The sequence below is a fragment of the Zingiber officinale genome, chromosome 3B (assembly GCF_018446385.1).
Source record: "Zingiber officinale cultivar Zhangliang chromosome 3B, Zo_v1.1, whole genome shotgun sequence".
NCBI lineage: Eukaryota > Viridiplantae > Streptophyta > Magnoliopsida > Zingiberales > Zingiberaceae > Zingiber > Zingiber officinale.
In genome coordinates, this window is record NC_055991.1 from 120,528,554 (window position 1) to 120,545,886 (window position 17,333).

General features: G+C 40.5%; 2 protein-coding genes across 3 annotated transcripts; both read right to left on the reverse strand.

Annotated features, from left to right (window-relative positions):
• Positions 1–3,267: 3,267 nt before the first annotated feature.
• Positions 3,268–5,374, reverse strand: LOC121967488. The gene is made up of 3 exons (XM_042517748.1): positions 4,307–5,374; positions 3,599–4,177; positions 3,268–3,511 (listed from the first exon to the last, which is right to left on the reverse strand). Exons 1-3 carry the CDS (start codon positions 5,357–5,359, stop codon positions 3,404–3,406), a joined length of 1,740 nt encoding a protein of 579 aa, XP_042373682.1. The 5' UTR covers positions 5,360–5,374; the 3' UTR covers positions 3,268–3,403.
• A 2,414-nt stretch (positions 5,375–7,788) lies between these two features.
• LOC121967489 (phosphatidylinositol:ceramide inositolphosphotransferase-like) lies at positions 7,789–11,705 on the reverse strand. Of its 2 annotated transcripts, none has more exons than XM_042517749.1 (12): positions 11,154–11,705; positions 10,944–11,033; positions 10,176–10,262; positions 10,007–10,075; positions 9,405–9,485; positions 9,261–9,332; positions 9,120–9,180; positions 8,929–9,031; positions 8,726–8,821; positions 8,589–8,635; positions 8,382–8,503; positions 7,789–8,031 (listed from the first exon to the last, which is right to left on the reverse strand). In XM_042517749.1, the coding sequence occupies exons 1-12, from the start codon at positions 11,193–11,195 to the stop codon at positions 7,954–7,956; spliced, it is 948 nt and encodes a 315-aa protein (XP_042373683.1). In that variant the 5' UTR covers positions 11,196–11,705; the 3' UTR covers positions 7,789–7,953. The 2 variants fall into 2 exon arrangements, with proteins under 2 accessions (XP_042373683.1, XP_042373684.1); XM_042517750.1 differs by having other exon boundaries at positions 11,236–11,704.
• Positions 11,706–17,333: the final 5,628 nt, after the last annotated feature.

Sequence of the window (17,333 nt, forward strand, 5' to 3'; positions counted from 1 at the left end):
GGCGACATGAGAGTCTAGAATATAGACGTGAAAGTATGCTCACATAACTCGGCTGAATGACAAGAGAGTCTGGAATATAGGCGCGAGAGCATGCTTACTTATAACTTGGCCAAACAATACGAGAGTCCAGAATATAGGCGTGAGAGCGTGCTCATTTATAACTCGGCCGAATAGCTCAATAATTTGAAATATAGGCGCGAGAGCATGCTCGCTTATAACTCGGTCGAGCAGTTTGAGAGTTTGGAATATAGGCATGAGAGCATGCTCACTTATAACTTGGTCAAATGACACAAGAGTCTAAAACATAGGCGCGAGAGTAAGCTCGCTTATAACTCGGTCAAGCGACACGAGAGTCTGGGACAGGCGTGAGGGGCAAGCTCGCTTATAACTCAGTCGGCCAGCACGAGAATCTAGTATGTAGGTGCGAGAGAAGGCTCGTTTATAACTCAGTCGGGTGGCATGAGAGTCTGGGACATGCGTGAGAGAAGATTCACTTATAACTCGGTCAGTCGCCACGAGAGTCTGGTACATATGCATGAGAGCAAGCTCGATTATAACTCGGTCAGGCTGCACGAGAGTCTGAGACAGACGCAAGGGCAGAGTCACTTATAACTCAGCCGAGTGACACGAGGGTCTGGAATATGGGCACGGTGTATAACCCGAATGCCTTGGAGAGTGGGAGGCACAGTGTATGACCTTGAATGTCTTGGAGAACTAGAAGCACGGTGTATGACTCAAATACCTTGGAGAGCTAGAGGAACGATGTATGACCAAAATACTTTAGATTTTGGAGGCACGGTGTATGACTCGAATGCCTTAAAGAACTAGAGACACAATGTATGACCAGAATGTCTTGGAGAGCTGGAGACACAGTGTATGACTCAAATGTCATGGAGATTGGACTTTCCACATTGTTAAAAATAGAGATATATTTTAAATTTTAAAATATAAAATCTAAATTTTAGACTTATCTATTGAGCTGGCCAGAGAGAATAATATCAAACTGTTAAACAGGGACAGAGGAGCCGCTTGGTATGGCTGAGCTACTAGTTGGAGTTACCGAGTGGACGATCGATTGAAATTTATCTCGAATGAGGATGTTGATCAGATGTTTAGTCTGAACATTAGACTTCCCACTATGTTCTTGAGGGAGATCCTTGAGAGGGGAGCGAGGATGATCCCTTAATCGCTTCTCCTGACTCCACCATTCGACGAAGCATCTTGGCATGCTGATGATAATCACTAGTAGCATGGTGAGAGGATTGATGGTAATCAAAAAAATATCTACGCCTTTCAAATGGTGACTGATCCACTTACCCATTGCTCTCTCTTCCTAGACCCGCAGGGGATTTGGGCGAGGGTCTCTGGGGCATTCCGGAGACGATGGTGGTCTCCGATCGGCTTGGTTGATCGGAGCTGAGACAGTCTCCTCCTTTTTTAGGATGGCATGAACTTCCTCTACATTAATGTATTAATGTATTTGATTGTTTTCCTCAACAGGTCTTCGAAGTCCTTTATGAGCTTTCTGACAAGGACTTGGAAGAACTCTCATTTTAAAAGGTCATGGGAGAAGACACTTATTAATATCTTGGAAGTGATGAACGGATCATCTAGTGCTACTTGGTTGAATCGTTTGATGTATGCTCGCAGGGATTCCTTAGCCCCTTGCTTGAGCGAGAACATACTCAAACTGGTCTTTGAATACCTCTTGCTACTGGCAAAATGGTGCTAGTGAAAGATGACTACATTTTCAAACTTGAGTGATGGTCTTCTAGATTGGTAGCTCCTCCGTATTCTCCGATCGTCAAGGGTCGGAAATGGCTTAGCAATCTGTCCTCCCAAATTTCTTGAGAGAACGACAAGTTTATTCACTCGAGGGGAACCATTAGGGACCTGAGTTTCTCCCTTTTACGAATCCCGAGCGGGTGCATCCTCAAAAGATGATCCTTGGAGCCTTTTCGCTAGGTCCATCTCGTCAGAGGGCGTGTGAAACAATGTCTAGTGATATGCGACCATGGACGGGGGTACAGGAGGAAGACTAATCGATTGTGCAGACGCTTGCATGAAGCCAACCGTCGATGGAGGAGGAACCAGATGGAACCCAATTGGACCTTCTACTCGGGTCCCTCGTTCGATATGAGGGCTCTCCCTTGAGGCAATCGGGTCGTTTGGTAAAGACCCTCGGTTGCTGCTTGTTGTTGTTGTTGCTATTGCTGCAATAACTTCTGCGCCCGGGCAGCTATTAGCAACTCCAGATCTTCTTGTGGCAAGGTAACTATGGTGACTTGTCCAGTTTCATTCATCTCCGCCGTTCAGATTCAAGTGAAGTTCCTACAAATGATGCAGACGCTAAATTTGATCTCGTCTGAAATTGAGGGAGATGAGGTACTGGGCAGGCGCCTCTAATGTTGTCTAAGAGAAGAATGAGCTGGAAGATAGAGCTGGGTGATCCTCTTTGCGTATACCAAAGAGAGCGCAAAGGGGAAGCTTAAAGAGAGAACCAGGGAGGGGGTTCCTGGAGCAGGTACTCCGATGCTCAAGTAAGAGCAGTAGCATCGACAAAAAGGGTCGAAGAAGAGGAGCAGTACAAGAGTAGTATGGATGCGCATGTATGTGAGCGTATCTAACCAACGGAAAGAACCTTTTTTATACTGCCTCTCACAATCTCTGCAATTAATAAGACGACAAAGAATATCTGATATCAAATTGTGTCAGGGTATGGAAGATATACAATCACCTTTCGAAGAAGCTTATATTACATGTATATAAACCGTCTTTTATAACTTTCACAATAATACAAGAATATTTGATATTAGGTAATCGAAGATGTACAACCATCCTCATAAGAAGATTTCATTACATGTATACATCAAAATCAAAATATTCTCCGTTAAATATATATTATTCTCTAACCGATTATATATTGTCCCTTGTAAATGGTCCAACTGACTTTAAGTCCGAGCATATATATATATATATATATATTAAAAAAACTAATAGGAAGCTAATCTCATATGCTGGGAACCTTACATTTTGAAAGAAGGGAAGGAATCAGCTCATAACATCCTGTATCAGGGTGTCTCGAGCCAATACAAAATTCAACTCTAATTAACTTTTTTTTATTTATTATACATAACGCTTGAAATGTATTTACTTGAAATGAAATAATCTTTTTTATGTGATTATGAATAAGACCTGTATGATCTAAAAGGTCTTAACCTCATATCCTGATTTTTACAGAAGCCGCCACATAACGCTTGAAATGTATTTACTTGAACTGAAATAATCTTTATTATGTGATTATGAATAAGACTTGTATAATCTAAAAGGCCTTAACCTCATATCCTGAGTTTTTACAGAAGCCGCTCCTCCTCTCATGCATCAGTCCGCCGTCGTCGGAAATTTACATGGGCGGCGTTAGATCTCCCGGCCGGCAATTTCTTATTCGCACCTCCAGTGTCCGCCGCCCCCACCGCGACCACCGCGTTTGGCAACATTGCCTCCTCGGAGCCTGGCATCCAATTCAATCCCACCTCGGGTCATTTAGATAATGCGTGGAGTGTATTTCGCCATGAAAGCTAAGTAATTTAGTACTTACTCGTCTCCACGAAGCCATGTCCATCTTGGGCGCCATCACCTTGACGGTTTCCACTCGCGAGGCCGCGTCGAAGCCGGGCAGTTCCTTGCACCGCCCTGCCTCCCCCTTCGGGTACCGGGAGTACTCCGACACCGTGGTTCCGGTCCCGTCGGGCCTCCGCTTGCCCTCCCTTATGCCGCCGAGGAAGAACAGGAACGGGCGTTCGCAAGGCCGGTCATCCGCCAGGGGGCGCGTGTTGAACGTGAAAGGCCCTTGGCTAGAGCTCCTCCAGGTCTTGAAGGTGCGGAGCGGGATCTCGAGTTCAGTGGCCGGCAAGGCGCGCGGGTACAGCTGCGCGGTGTAGCCCCAGGACACCGAGACGGACCAGGCGAAACCCCGCTGGGCCTCGTAGCAGAAGCACTGCTGCAGGATGCGGCCCGGGTCGAAGAGGGACGCCTCCATCAGGGAGCGCAGGGCTCCGAGCCGGCCGCCCCCCTCACCCGGCCTGATGGGGGCCAAGTAGTCCAGGTGGTGCAGCGTTACCAGCGGCGTCACCGGGTGCGCCGCCAGAAGCCCGTACGCGTCGCCTCGTAGGTCCAGCTGCAATATAATTAAAATTGAAATCGCCGTGATGTGAATTTAGGGATAGATCCAATAAATAATTGAGATCACAATTCACAACAGGAATCGTTAGTTAGATGGGAGATGATGGGGAAATTAATGGCTCACTTGGTGGAATCCGGGCTCGCGTGTGAGCGGGATTCCGAGCTCGGTGAAGCAGGAGTGCACGCGCTGGTCGCTGCCGTAAAGATTGGCATAACGGTCGAGGCAGCCGTCGACGACTCTGGCGAATTCGGCCGCCGCGGGGGCGCTGACGGCGAAACCCCCACCGCCAAAGGCCATGCCGTATGAATGCATGTCGTTCTGCTCCACGCTCTCCGACGGCGTCCCGACGTAGTACATCTCGTCGTGGTCATATTTCCGCAGCGTGGCCACCAGGTTGTCGACGAAGAAAACAGTGTCGTCGTCGCCCATGACGAACCAGCGGACGGACGCGTCCTGGGCGTGCAGCCGCTGCGACTCCGCTACGATCCGTGCCATCCGCGACGGCGCCGCTCGATTCCCGAACCGCGAGGCGTTGGCGGACACGCGGAACGGGGGGTCGCTGGCTGACCACGCCCCGGCGGGCGGAGCCTCGTCGAGCCATACGTGGCCGCGGGTACGCTCCGGGCGCCACCACAGCGCGCTGTAGCCGCGCCGCCGGGTCCACGTGGCCGCCGATCCGCCGATACAAAAGACGATGTGGGAGAGATTGGTAGGGGAGGGATCAACGGAGGCAGGAGAAGGAGCGACGGCGGCGGCGGTAGCAGGGGCGAGTTGAACCTCGCCGCTACCGATGCAGCCGTGGCAACGAAACGACCAGTACAAGCGGTAATCAAAGGACGAGTGCACAAGGAACACGAAGGATAGGACGAAGACAAGGCAAACGGAAGCGCCTATCCGGCACCACCGCGCGCGGCTGCTGCCGACGGCGGCAGAGGCAGCATCGTCTGCGCTAAAAGCCAAAGCATTGAACTTCGGAATCATCTGTAACTCAAAATTTCGGAACGATTCCCCGGCGACGACTCGTTCCGCCCGCAACTGGACGTGGAGAAAAAACCGTCGATACGCGAAAATGGGAAAGGTGGGAAACGGAAAAGGGGGGAAATAGTCCGGAAGACTACCACAAGTGGCGGCGAACGGCGAGGATGTTGTGTGTGTGGCAGGAGTGCCCTCTCGCATGTCACTGGTGGGGTCGCGCGGCGCGTAAGGCCTACACGTAGATTGGGAGGATAGAGCGGCGTAGACTTTTCTACCGCGGTTTAATTAGCAGGGCGGATCCGCGTGATTTGCCTTAAGCCGGCCTCTTACGGTTTGGAGCTTTTGGGGTTTCGTGCGCTTTTAAACTCGTTAATGTTACGAAGATATTTTTGGGGTTTAGGGTCCTGAGAGTATATGGGCTTTTGAGAGTCGTTAGCCTACCAAAATATATCGTTTTATTTAATCTTCGCAGGATCAACTTTTTTATGTCTCTTAACATAAGAAATTTCGTCCAGGCGCCAATTACGTGGACTCGTGGTATTTTTTTATTATTTTTTTTACATATAAATAAATAGTATCGGATCCTCTTGTCCTGATTTACTCTTGGATCAAGACAGCCCCCGGGCTAATTAGCTGATTAGAGGTTTGTAATTTGTTATTGAAATCGTGGGGTCGAAGGTCATCAGTTGTACTTGGGAATAAAATCCTGATCTGTTGCGTCAAAAATTTTTTCGACCCCCAGTCACTTATCCTGTCCAGCATTAATCGTGATTTACTTCCTTTGGAATTTTGTGGGACCGGGGTCAAGAAACTGCTAGGATGATAATTTCATCTTTTTGCCACTCTTAGATCAAAACAAAACAAAAAAGATTAATAGGAAGTAATGATCTCCACTTGTTAACAGGACTCATTGCTTCCCATAAATATAAAGACTAGCCCAATTCCATTACTTGGCATGTGGCGTGCTGTCATTTAATAGTAAGGTATTTAGGTGTCATATTAAGTCACGTATAATATATATATATATATATATAAAAGACATCAAATATTACAAATCATAAAAGGCCGTTTGTGGTAAAAAAAATAAAAGATTTTAAATGGAGGTCCTTTCAATGATTTTATCCTAAAAATAGTACTATTACAATAGTTGTTGTTAACTATTATAATATATATAATATAGAATTTATTCCATAACTACTATAACGTTTAAAAGTTACTCATTAAGTGTTACAACAATATGTTTAGAATGAGTTTGAGATTTAGGATTTAAGGTTTATATCATATAAAAACTATCTAGTAAATGTTACAACATATAAAAATTACCTAGTAATTATTACAATATGTTTAAGATGAGTTTAAGGTTTATAATTTAGGATATAAGGTTAAAGATTTAAGATCTCTGAACATTATAATAGTAAAATATTATTTATTAACTTGATCAAAATTATTTAAAATTTATCAAAATCATTTTAAATGAATCAAAATCACTTTAAAATAGTTATAAAAGTTATTATGTAACTGCTACAATCCTAAATCCTAAATTCACCATAAATATATTGTAGCAGATACTAAGTAGCTTATATACATTTTAATAGTCACTAGATAGCTTTTATACTGTGTAAACCCTAAATTGACCCTAAACACATTGTAGTATTTACTGGATAGCTTTATCCAAAATCCTAAACTCAACGTAAACATGTTGTGGCATCTAATGTATAACTTCTACATGTTATACCAACTATTGAGTATCTTCTACAAGATGTAAACCCCTAAACTTATCCTAAACATGTTATATCAATTATTGGATAATTTCTATATTTTATAGTAGCTACTGGATAAATTCTACATATTGTAGTAGTTACTCGTTAACTACTAGAATAATGTTAAGTTAAAACTTAATTTCAAAGTAAAATCATTAATGAAGGTACATTTGATTTTTATTTTTATTTTTTAAAAGGGACATATGTTTGATATTTCCCTTAATTTGGGGGCATCTTTTGAATTTTTGCTCATAAGTCAATAGAAAACGAAGAAGAATATAAAATTTGTAAAATAGAAATATAGAAAAATAAAAAAAGAAATTAAAAAAAACAAAGATAGAAAATGATAAAGCATCATCAATTAAAATTTTAATATTTATAATATCTCAGCTTCATCCGTTCCTGCATTTAAAAAATAATACATCTTAAATTTGTCAAATAAATAATTATATTTGTGATATGAGTTAAAACTTTTGACCTTTCAAATGGGTTGTGCATAGTCCTTCAAAAGGATCGGGATTAACTTATCTTTACTTAACCTATACTACTACTCTCCACATGGGTTGTGTATATTCCTTCATATGTGTATCTTCTTTTTGTTCATTACTCTATTATCTATAGACAATGACTCAAACCTTATTATATACCTAAGCATTAATGCTAGACATAGCCCAAACTGAGCATCAGCATCAAAAACATTTTTGGTTCTCTATGACACCATAAGTATATAAATCATGCTTTTTTGTGCTGAAAGACAGACAATATGGTTGAGGGTTGTTGCGGTAGAGAACCAACAATCTCCCTGTTTAGATGGAAACCCTTTTTTTTTTTTTTTATTATCCCACTTCACTTTTCCACAAGGAAACGCAGTTTAAAGCGACGAGGAAGTCTACATTTATTTTCTTGTTGCATAAAGAATCGTTACAAATTTTGAGAAATAAAAAAAATATATGAACAAGATAAAAAGGACCAAAAAAGGTTGCAGGCTTCATTTGAAGATCAAAATTGGAGCGGTGCACTTCCCAGTGGCTTTTCCTATGCCCCATTTAGAGCAGATTCAGAGTGCATGTGCTTGCCATCTTCATGCTTACCATTCGCTTGCATCCTTGGCCTCTGATTTGAGAATACACGGATAATTGCATTTAGTAATCAACAAAGGGTGTAATGGATATAAAAAATGGAAAGTTATGAATCATAATATAATGTCGTCAGTGTTTGTAGGAAGACAAACGGGAACATTAACATTTTAAGGAACTAAAAAGCTTTTTGAGTGTTGAGCTTGCAGCGCGTGCTCACTTTCTTGTTTGAATGAGGATTAACAATTGTATAACGAGTAGAAACACGCGGTGTCATTTGATATCACAAAATAAATCTGTGTAGATAGATCATGTGTAATAAAAGATAACAGTGTGTATCGGCTGTTCTAGAGCTGAGAGAAATATTTCTGATCAAATATGTCATACCCAATCAGCTGCATCTACTGAATTTCCATTCAGTAACTTGCTATCTTCTCTAAACTTTCCATCTTTTTCCTTGGCGCTCAATGGCAGCAATGGCTGGGAGCCACCGGAACGGTCAGGCATTTCTGCACAAGAATATGAGATGTATATATCAATCTGTAATATGCAAAAATATATATAAGATGGTCAAAGTAGAGGACAGATATGCACCTGGTAGTTTCTTGTCGATGAAGAATACCACTAAATTTACTGTATACCTACAATAATATTGATCGCAAATTAATCCAATTGCTGACACGAAAGCTTGAAAGATACAAAAGGAAACAACAGGATCTCATTCAACCTACCATGCGACAACTACATCAACTGTGTAATGCTTACGGGAAGCAACTATAAGCAAACTCTGAATGATGGCAATGACCCAAGCAAAAAACTTAATCAAGCTGCAGTTATGAAAATCAGGGTTCAAAAAACACTAATCAGCAACAGTTGTATAGTCCTGCCTTTGGATCATAACCATCATCATCAAAATTAAAACCGAGAAGTTTACCTTTTAGAGCCATATTTATGATATGTAATGGTGAAAACTAGTATAAATATCATGTGGGATGAAAATATGAGATCACCACAACCATATACGACTCCATGAGGAACTGTAAGAAAGACAAAACAGGGTAAATACCTAATACAGGAATGATTCAATTAATGATTCAGGATGTAGTCAAGGATGTAGAAGCTCACAGTTAATAAGGAGTACTTCATACACACTCTCTGGTGGAGGCAGTCTGGCAAGCTTCGATCCCTGAATAAGGAAAGTGTGATACAAATTGATTATTGTGGTTGTGACAAATTTGTATTGACAAGCTATTTTCAGACAGATACCTCGCGGCAGTGATAGTTAGGACCAGGAAGCTGGGTAGAGTAGAAAGTTACGATTCTTAGCATTTGAGAAGCCTGAAAGGATCACTTACCATTATATGGCATAAATCAGGGATAAAAGCAAGTAATAGAATGAAGGCAACTTACAACTAGAAAAGCCAAAACCCTACGCCAGAGCAGAACAGTATAGAAGCGTTTGCTGCTGTAAACAAACGGATGAAAGGTCCACTGAAATGGCATACAATTATCACATCATAATCATCATACAAAACCATAAAATTGCATGTCTACAATGTAAGCAGGACAATATGACAGCACACAGTAGCCTTGGTTGCATGTATTTCGCATGCATGTGGATTTGCAGGGAAAAAAAATAAGAAGAGGGACAGTGGAGTAAATTGAGGGATTAATATGAGACAAGAATTCTAATGTATTAAGAAAATAATATGGCTTAAGATGAACTGATGATTATGCGATATCTCTGATACAAAAAGTTGAACGAAAATGCTGAAAAACCAGAATGGTGCACAACAATACAAAGAATCAAAAGATAATTTAGCTTCAGCCACCCTGTGATGAAAAAGCTTCTATGAGCTACTTGCCAACATGTTGAGTGATGATGTTTTGAGTTTGGCACGACCTCGAGAATTAAAGGCACACTGCTTCTCTAGTTTATATTTTTCCTATGGCATGAACTATCTATGCAGTAAATTAGAACACATAAGAAACAAAAAGACAGAAATGCATACCAGTACGAAGGACAGAAACAGGAAAGTGAAAAGAGTCTCACTGATGTAACCTCTTTCTCTCCCTAGTTCCTAAAATCAAACTAAATTATAAGAATACGATATCACATAAACCATGAACAATCATCTAGCAAATAATTGGGGTCAATTAGGCTTAGGCAGTTGTACACACCGGAAGGATCATAAACCCAAGATCTTGAAGAGTTGGGCCAGGTCGATGTAGATAGTGAACTCCTCGTGCAGCCAACCCATGAATATACTAAAGAAAAATCAAATAAACATTAATCACATACAGTTACTTCTATAAGAATAATGGCATTGCTCCACAATTAAAAGAATGGAAAAAAGAAAAGTATTGGTAAAAGCACAAACAACCATGACAACAGCAGCAAGACAAACATGAAAACAATAGGGAATGATAACAAAATTTTGTCAACAAAATATTAGTGCTAATGACAATTAGATGAGAATAATGCATAAATTTAACCATTTATACTCGAAGAGATCCAGACATTCTTTGATTCTGTGACGTCAATAAGTTCAATTGTTGAGGTTAATGTTGAACTTTCCAAGGAGGTCAAAAGAAAACAGCTTGCTAACAATGTCTCCACACGATTAGATAATCCATGGAAGCACAGAATTTTCCAAGGAGGCACCATACAAATTACAATATCAAGCAAGCTAAAGCTATTAGCCATCTGCAACTATGACTGTTTTTGCATCAAGAGATAAAAACTAAATATCTGATTAGGATCGATAAATCAAAAAAGAAGATTGCACAACTCAAGAAGACTGCCCTATCAGAAAAACGATTGAGAAAAATATAAAATGAAAAAGAAAAACTGCCTTCTGGTATCACAATCCAAGATCGGAATACACTGAAGAAAATAGAATAAACGCTAAAAAATAATACCTGAGATTTCAACAAAAAAGAAAATACCTGAAATATGAGTCCGGCTAGCAATAGCTTCCACTTCTCCCTGAGAAGCTTAAGTTCCACAGAAGTTTCCGTGAAAACCCTCTTCCATAGCTGCAAAACAGAAGACGAAAGCAACCATCAAAACAAATAAAACGTCAAGAGAGCGATAGAAGTCTCCCTGCACCAAAGTGCAGAGGGAAAAAATACTAATCTTTTAGGGAAGACGAGGACCTTGGAAGACTCACGAACGACGTAAAGCGTCATGACGAGCATCCAAAAGTCCAATCACTCCCATACTAATTCAATACCATACCTGTTTGGCCCTCCACATATCACTACTCCTCCCTCGTTAAAATTTATCGATCAACAGGCCAAGAACAAGAACTCCTTTTAGCGTCCTCCGCCGATCAGCAAGCAAAGCGTGACTGGATTTCCCCGATTCCAACGGCCAATTAAATCAAAAAACCCACGGGAAACTTCCCACCGCGAGAATAAAAATTCTCCTTTACCTTCTTCCAATCCTCTAGAAGTTCAATTGTGTATCATTATAAGTAAAGGGAAGAATTGTTGAAGTCAGCTGTTGAGGTGGGCGGGCTCCGCCACTCGCTCCCTTCTCCGCTGTGGCGGTCTTCACACGGATCTTCTTCTCGGAAGCTTCGATATTTTCTGCAGGCGGCGTGGACCGAACGAGGAGAAGGAGAAAGGGACCGCAAGGCGGTCAAGAGGGGTGGGTGCAGGCGTGAAACGAACGTTCGCCGTCGTCAAGCTCACAGAATAAAATGAAAAATATACGGAGATTGACTGATTGAGACTATGTAACCCTCAATTTTATTTTATCAATCCCCCTATTAGAATTTAGTTTAATTCTAATGTTTTCCTAAAATCACTGAAGCGAACTCAATTAATTTTTTAAAACCTAAAAAGGAAAAAAAAACTTCAAATGACCTTTCTATCCTTTTTTTTTTAAAAAAAATTATTTAGTTTTATTTTTTAAATTAATTTTGTTTATTATTTTTTCATTAATACTTATATATATTTTTTAATTTTTATTTAGTTTTATTTTTTAAATTAATTTTGTTTATTATTTTTTCATTAATACTTATATATATTTTTTAATTTTTATTTAGTTTTATTTTTTTAATTAATTTTGTTTATTTTTTTTCATTAATACTTATATATATATATTTTTAATTTTATTTAATTTTTATTTAGTTTTATTTTTTAATTAATTTTAAGTATTTTTTCATTAATACTTATATATTTTTTAATTTTATTTAATTTTTATTTAGTTTTATTTTTTTAATTAATTTTTTAATTATTTTTTCATTAATACTTATATATATATTTTATTTTATTTAATTTTTATTTAGTTTTATTTTTTTAATTAATTTTGTTTATTATTTTTTAAATTTTATTTAATTTTTATTTATTTAATCAATTTTGTTTATTATTTTTTTTTATCAAAAATTCAGAATCTCTCATTTCCTTTAAATTACCTTCCTAATTCGATACTTAAATTACCTCCATCCAACTCTTGACATATGTCAGAACCTTCTCTCTCTTTAAATCATTCCTGCCTCCAACCCTTGACACATAACACATGTCAAAATCTCTCACTCTCTTTAAATTACCCATCCTCCAACCATTGATACATGTCAAAACACCTCCTCCAAAGGCTAGTAGCCGCCCGTGATTTACCTCCTCCGTGTTGGCCTTGGGACGGATTGGCGGGGGCGCTGGGGGCGAGCGTATTCGCCTTTTGCCACAGTGTCAAAACACCTCCTCCCTTTAAATTACCCCTCTTCAACGCTTGACATATGTTAGAACCTCTCCTCCCTTTTGTTGGTACCTCAAGGTTGTTTTGATATAATCAAGCAAGTTAAGTTAGGTCATGTTGTGCTTAACCTGTATCTAAGTGTGCAGAAGCTTAGGAGCACAAGAAGTCGAGCAAAAGATGCAGCTAGCGAGAAGGACGACATAGAAGAGAGCCGACGGGCTCGGTACGTCCGAGGGATGAGGTGCTGCGGAAGAGTACACGGACGGACGAGAAGGAGGTGCACGACTTTTCCGAAGGACGAGAAGCTAGAGCGGAAGGTTGCTCGAAAAGTCCGGAAGTTGGGTTCGGGTGAGCCCTATTCCAAATAGCCGAAATCAACCAAGTGAGCGAAGCCGGAGCAGAACTAGACCGAGGCAAGCAGAACCGGAACAGTGAGCCCGGACCGAAAAAGTCAACCTTGTTGACTTTAAGGGTCTAGGCGCCCGGACCAATCCGGGCGCCCGGAATGTGATTCTATCCAGATCGCTTTTGACCGCGATTCTTTGTGAATGGGATAAAGTTTTATCCCCTTCCAGGCGCCCCGTCTAAGGCTATAAATACATCCTTGATCCAGAAGCTTTATAACAACAAGCAATTCTTGATACGACGCTTGTGAGTTTTTCTGTTTTGTTTAGCTTCTTCCTTTCTAAGCTTTCATTGCTGTAAAAAGGCTTCTCCGCCTGAAGGAGAAATTAGTGCGCATCATTTCTGTGGATTAACAACCTCCCCAGTTGTAAATAAGTAAAACTCTCTGAGTCTCTGTCTTTCAATTTCTTTTATTTATCGTTTATGTAAGTGTTCTTTTAAGTCAGAGAAGGGTTCGTTTGTTTTGATTTTGTGCAGGGCTATTCAACCCCCTTCTAGCCGGTCAACGGTCCCAACAAGTGGTATCAGAGCCAGGACGCCTCAGGATGACTAACCGCTGATCGAAACACCAAATCAATGGCCGGACCGAGCATATACCCATCGAAGTTTGAGGGGGAGTTCACTAGCTAAAAAAGAGAATACAGGTATTCTTTAAAACCGACTTTGAATTACTTTTAATAATGAAATTCAGTTTTGTAACACCTGAGGGTAAGGAAGAATACTAGTGGACGAAGAAGGAGCAGTTCGACTACGTGGTAAATGACAAAGCAGAATTTCATCTGCCGAGCGTCCTTCTACCACAAGAAGTCAACTGAATCGACATTTACAACTCAGCAAAGGAGCTTTGAGAGAAGTTCCTTGAGCTACACGAAGGTGTTAGATCGTAGAGCTCGCTAGAGGGGGGGGTGAATAACGATCGAAAAATTTGAAGCGAGTACGCAGCGGAAAACGCACAAAATAATGCTAACACAGAACCAGTTTTACTTGGTTTGGAGCTTTCATCGACTCCTACTCCAAGGTCCGCACTCGTTGAGTGTTTTCGTTGGGCAATCACTAATAGTTCGTAAATTGATTACAACATAAGGTACATGAACTATTAAAACGAAATACCGACAACAATAATAAAACAAAACTTGAACTGCAAGTTGTCGGAGTAGCTTCGCAGCATCGTAGGGGCAGAGCAGTTAAAGAAGTTGTTGTTTTTGATGCTCCATGAGGCCTTTTTTTATAGGCATGCTCTGGGTGCCCTGATCCTTTCCGAGTGCTCAGACCATGGCGTAGGTCCGGCCAATCAGTGAGCTCCAAATCTGTGACGAGATAGATTTTGCCTTCTGGGCGCCCGGATCCCTTCCGGGCACCCGTACCACATTTCTCCAGAAATTCCTTTTCCTGCAAGAAAATATTAGTCCGAGGTAAAATAAAAGTAAAACTACCCTGCAAAACATAAGTTAGCATAATTTATAATCAAACAGAGTAGTAATTAAATTTTGTCTCCTCAAGACTGGAATATAGTGTAACGACCCGGCCCCTCGGCCCCTTGGGCGGCCCATTTGGCGGCCCCTTGGAGGTCCCTTGGGCGGCCCAACTGGCGGCTCAACTGGCGCCCCCTTATGTCGTCAACCGACGACTCTCGGCCGTGCCGTTATTCACTAGGACTTCCCACCTCTAACGCTCACTTGGCTACCATGATTCATAAACTCTAGTACTTATCCTGGAGGTCTAGAGTTCGAATCCTGGGGAAGGCAAAAATCCACTGGCCAAGGGTGGGAAGACCTTGTAACGGCTTGGCCGGGGGGCTCTGCCAGGGGCACAGTCGTTACATATAGTCACGATCTCAATTTAGATTTCCGAAATGGATCAAAGTTGGATCGACACCTAAGTTCCCTAACCGGGAATGCGTACTCACAAGTCACTCCCCTCCAGTGACTTACCTTAACTTACCTGCCAGACGTCTGGTCAGCCCGTCGACCCGTCTGGACTTCGTGTCAACTATCAAGTCAACCCGTCGACCTAGCTGGACTTCCCTACAACACTGAGTTAGCGCAAAAATAGTACAGTAAAGCAGTGTTAACATAATTCAATATTCGCTGGTCCGGTCGACCGTGCGTGGTCGACCGGAAACCAATCGGTCACATATAACCTAGGTTTACCTCCCTATGGTTGTCTAGCTTCACTCACTAGGACTTCCATTGTCCGACTTCACTCACTGGGACTTCCTCCACCTAGCTTAACTCACTATGGCCCGACTTCACTCTCTGGGACTTCCACCACCTAGCTTCACTCACTAGGGCTAGACTTCACTCACCGGGACTTCCACCACCTAGCTTCACTCACTAGGGCCTGGCTTCACTCACCAGGACTTCCACTTTGCCTAACCTTTAGTTAGGACTTACCTTTGCTAGTCATCTAGTCCGACTAGACTTCTCTCTCCCAAATATCAAGTCCTGCTTGGGTCAACCCTTGGTCAAATTGACCAAACTTAGGTATATTGTCAAACATCGAAACCCTAGAGGTCGATTGCACCAACAGAAGAGGCGTCCGAAGCCAAACTCATGAGATGGGACTTACTTCACAACCAGCTCACCAACCTACGTTTTGAAGATGATGAAATGATTGTGCATCTTCACTCGAGGATTAAGGAGCTCATCACCGGACTTTCAAATTTCGGAGAAAAGGTAAGCAACCGAGATTCGCTAAGGTACGCTCTTAATGCATTCCCTAGAAATACAAAATGAGCATCACTAGTAGATGCCTTCTATATCTCTAAGGACTTAGAATCTATTATCTTAGAAGAATTATTTTCAACTTTTGAAGTGCATGAATCGAGATGTACAGGTACGAAGGAGCCGGAGCACAACATCGCCTTCAAGGCAACAAGAGATGAACATGAGTCAGAATCCTCTCTCGATGACGATGAAATGGTAATGATGGTAAGACACTTTAAAAAGTTTATTTAAATCAAGAAAAACTAACCATCCGTACGGTAGAAAGAAAAGGACAATTAGATGCTACCATTGCAACGAAGAAGGGCACGTTAAGGACAACTGCCCTAAGTTAAGGAACAAGGATAAGGACAAAGGAAAGAAGCCTGTCTAAATGAACAAGTATAAGACTTTAAAGGCAACGTGGGATGAAACGTCGTCTGAATCGGAAGTTGAGGCTTTCTCCTGGCTTGCGTTGATGGCAAGTCATCAAGACAAACACGAAGAAAGCTCTTCCGAAATGAGCATCAAGAGCATCGATGAAGGGGGAGTGACATCGGAAGAAAGCAGTAGTTGAGGGGGAGCCACGGACAATGAGATCGACAAGGTAAGTCAGGTACGATCTCTTTCTCCCGATAAAATATTTAAATTCGTTAAATTATTGTCAAAGATTGTTGCAAATTAGAAAAAGGAATTAAAGAATTAAAAGTAATTCTAGCAAAATATTATCCATTAGAAAATTTTGATAAATTAAAGCTAGAAAATGATAATTTACAAAAAGAAATAAAAAACTTGAAAAATCATACATGCACATATAGTACAAGTATTAGAAGATATAATTTGAACTGGTATTTTAAATATCACAAAGGACAAATTAGGAAAATTCCTCAGAAATACATTCCAAAGAAATTCCTAATTAACCCAGTTGGAAGGAACCTATATTAGGTTCCAAAGACTTGTCTTAATTAAAATTAGATTTAGAGTTTTCAGCGAGAAAATTAGACGTTTAATTTCCTTATGAGGCTTTATCTAGAAGTGGTTGATGATCTAATAACCAAGAAGGCCTAGTGCCTCGCCACAACCCGGAAGCTAAATATTGAAATAAAATATTTAATCGACTAATTGATAGAAAATTGAAATTGAAATTAAATAATGTTTTGAATAGTTACTCAATTTTTTTTTTAGAAAATTCTTAAATTTTTCTTTGCAAATTTGTTTAACTTAAATTTTTTTTCCCATTTTTTTAATCTATTTAACTTAAAGTTTTTAAGTTATTTTACAAACTTTGCTTTACCAAAATTTATTTTATACGTTAAACAATTTTTTTTTATCTTTAAACTTAGAAAAGTTTTCTACTTGAAATTTTCTTACTTAGAAATTTTTACAACAATTAAAGTTTCTAAAATTATTGCAAATTCTTTTTTGATATCAAAATAATTTTCAGAAATTTTAAAAAACTTGATAAGTTTTTTTAAAATTATTTCAAAATCAAAAGTTATCCTTAGATTTTTTTTGGTATCTCATTTT

What these genes read in the sequence shown, in the direction of transcription:
- LOC121967488 (XM_042517748.1), bottom strand. Translation starts at nt 5,359, where the DNA reads ATGCGAGAGGGCACTCCTGCCACACACACAACATCCTCGCCGTTCGCC. An exon ending in GCGAGCCCGGATTCCACCAA is followed by an intron (nt 4,178 to 4,306) that starts GTGAGCCATTAA and finishes ATTATATTGCAG; the next exon opens with CTGGACCTACGAGGCGACGC. An exon ending in ACATGGCTTCGTGGAGACGA is followed by an intron (nt 3,512 to 3,598) that starts GTAAGTACTAAA and finishes ATTGGATGCCAG; the next exon opens with GCTCCGAGGAGGCAATGTTG.
- LOC121967489 (XM_042517749.1), bottom strand. Translation starts at nt 11,195, where the DNA reads ATGCTCGTCATGACGCTTTACGTCGTTCGTGAGTCTTCCAAG. An exon ending in TAGCCGGACTCATATTTCAG is followed by an intron (nt 10,263 to 10,943) that starts GTATTTTCTTTT and finishes ATTTTTCTTTAG; the next exon opens with TATATTCATGGGTTGGCTGC. An exon ending in CAGTAGATGCAGCTGATTGG is followed by an intron (nt 8,032 to 8,381) that starts GTATGACATATT and finishes TTCTCAAATCAG; the next exon opens with AGGCCAAGGATGCAAGCGAA.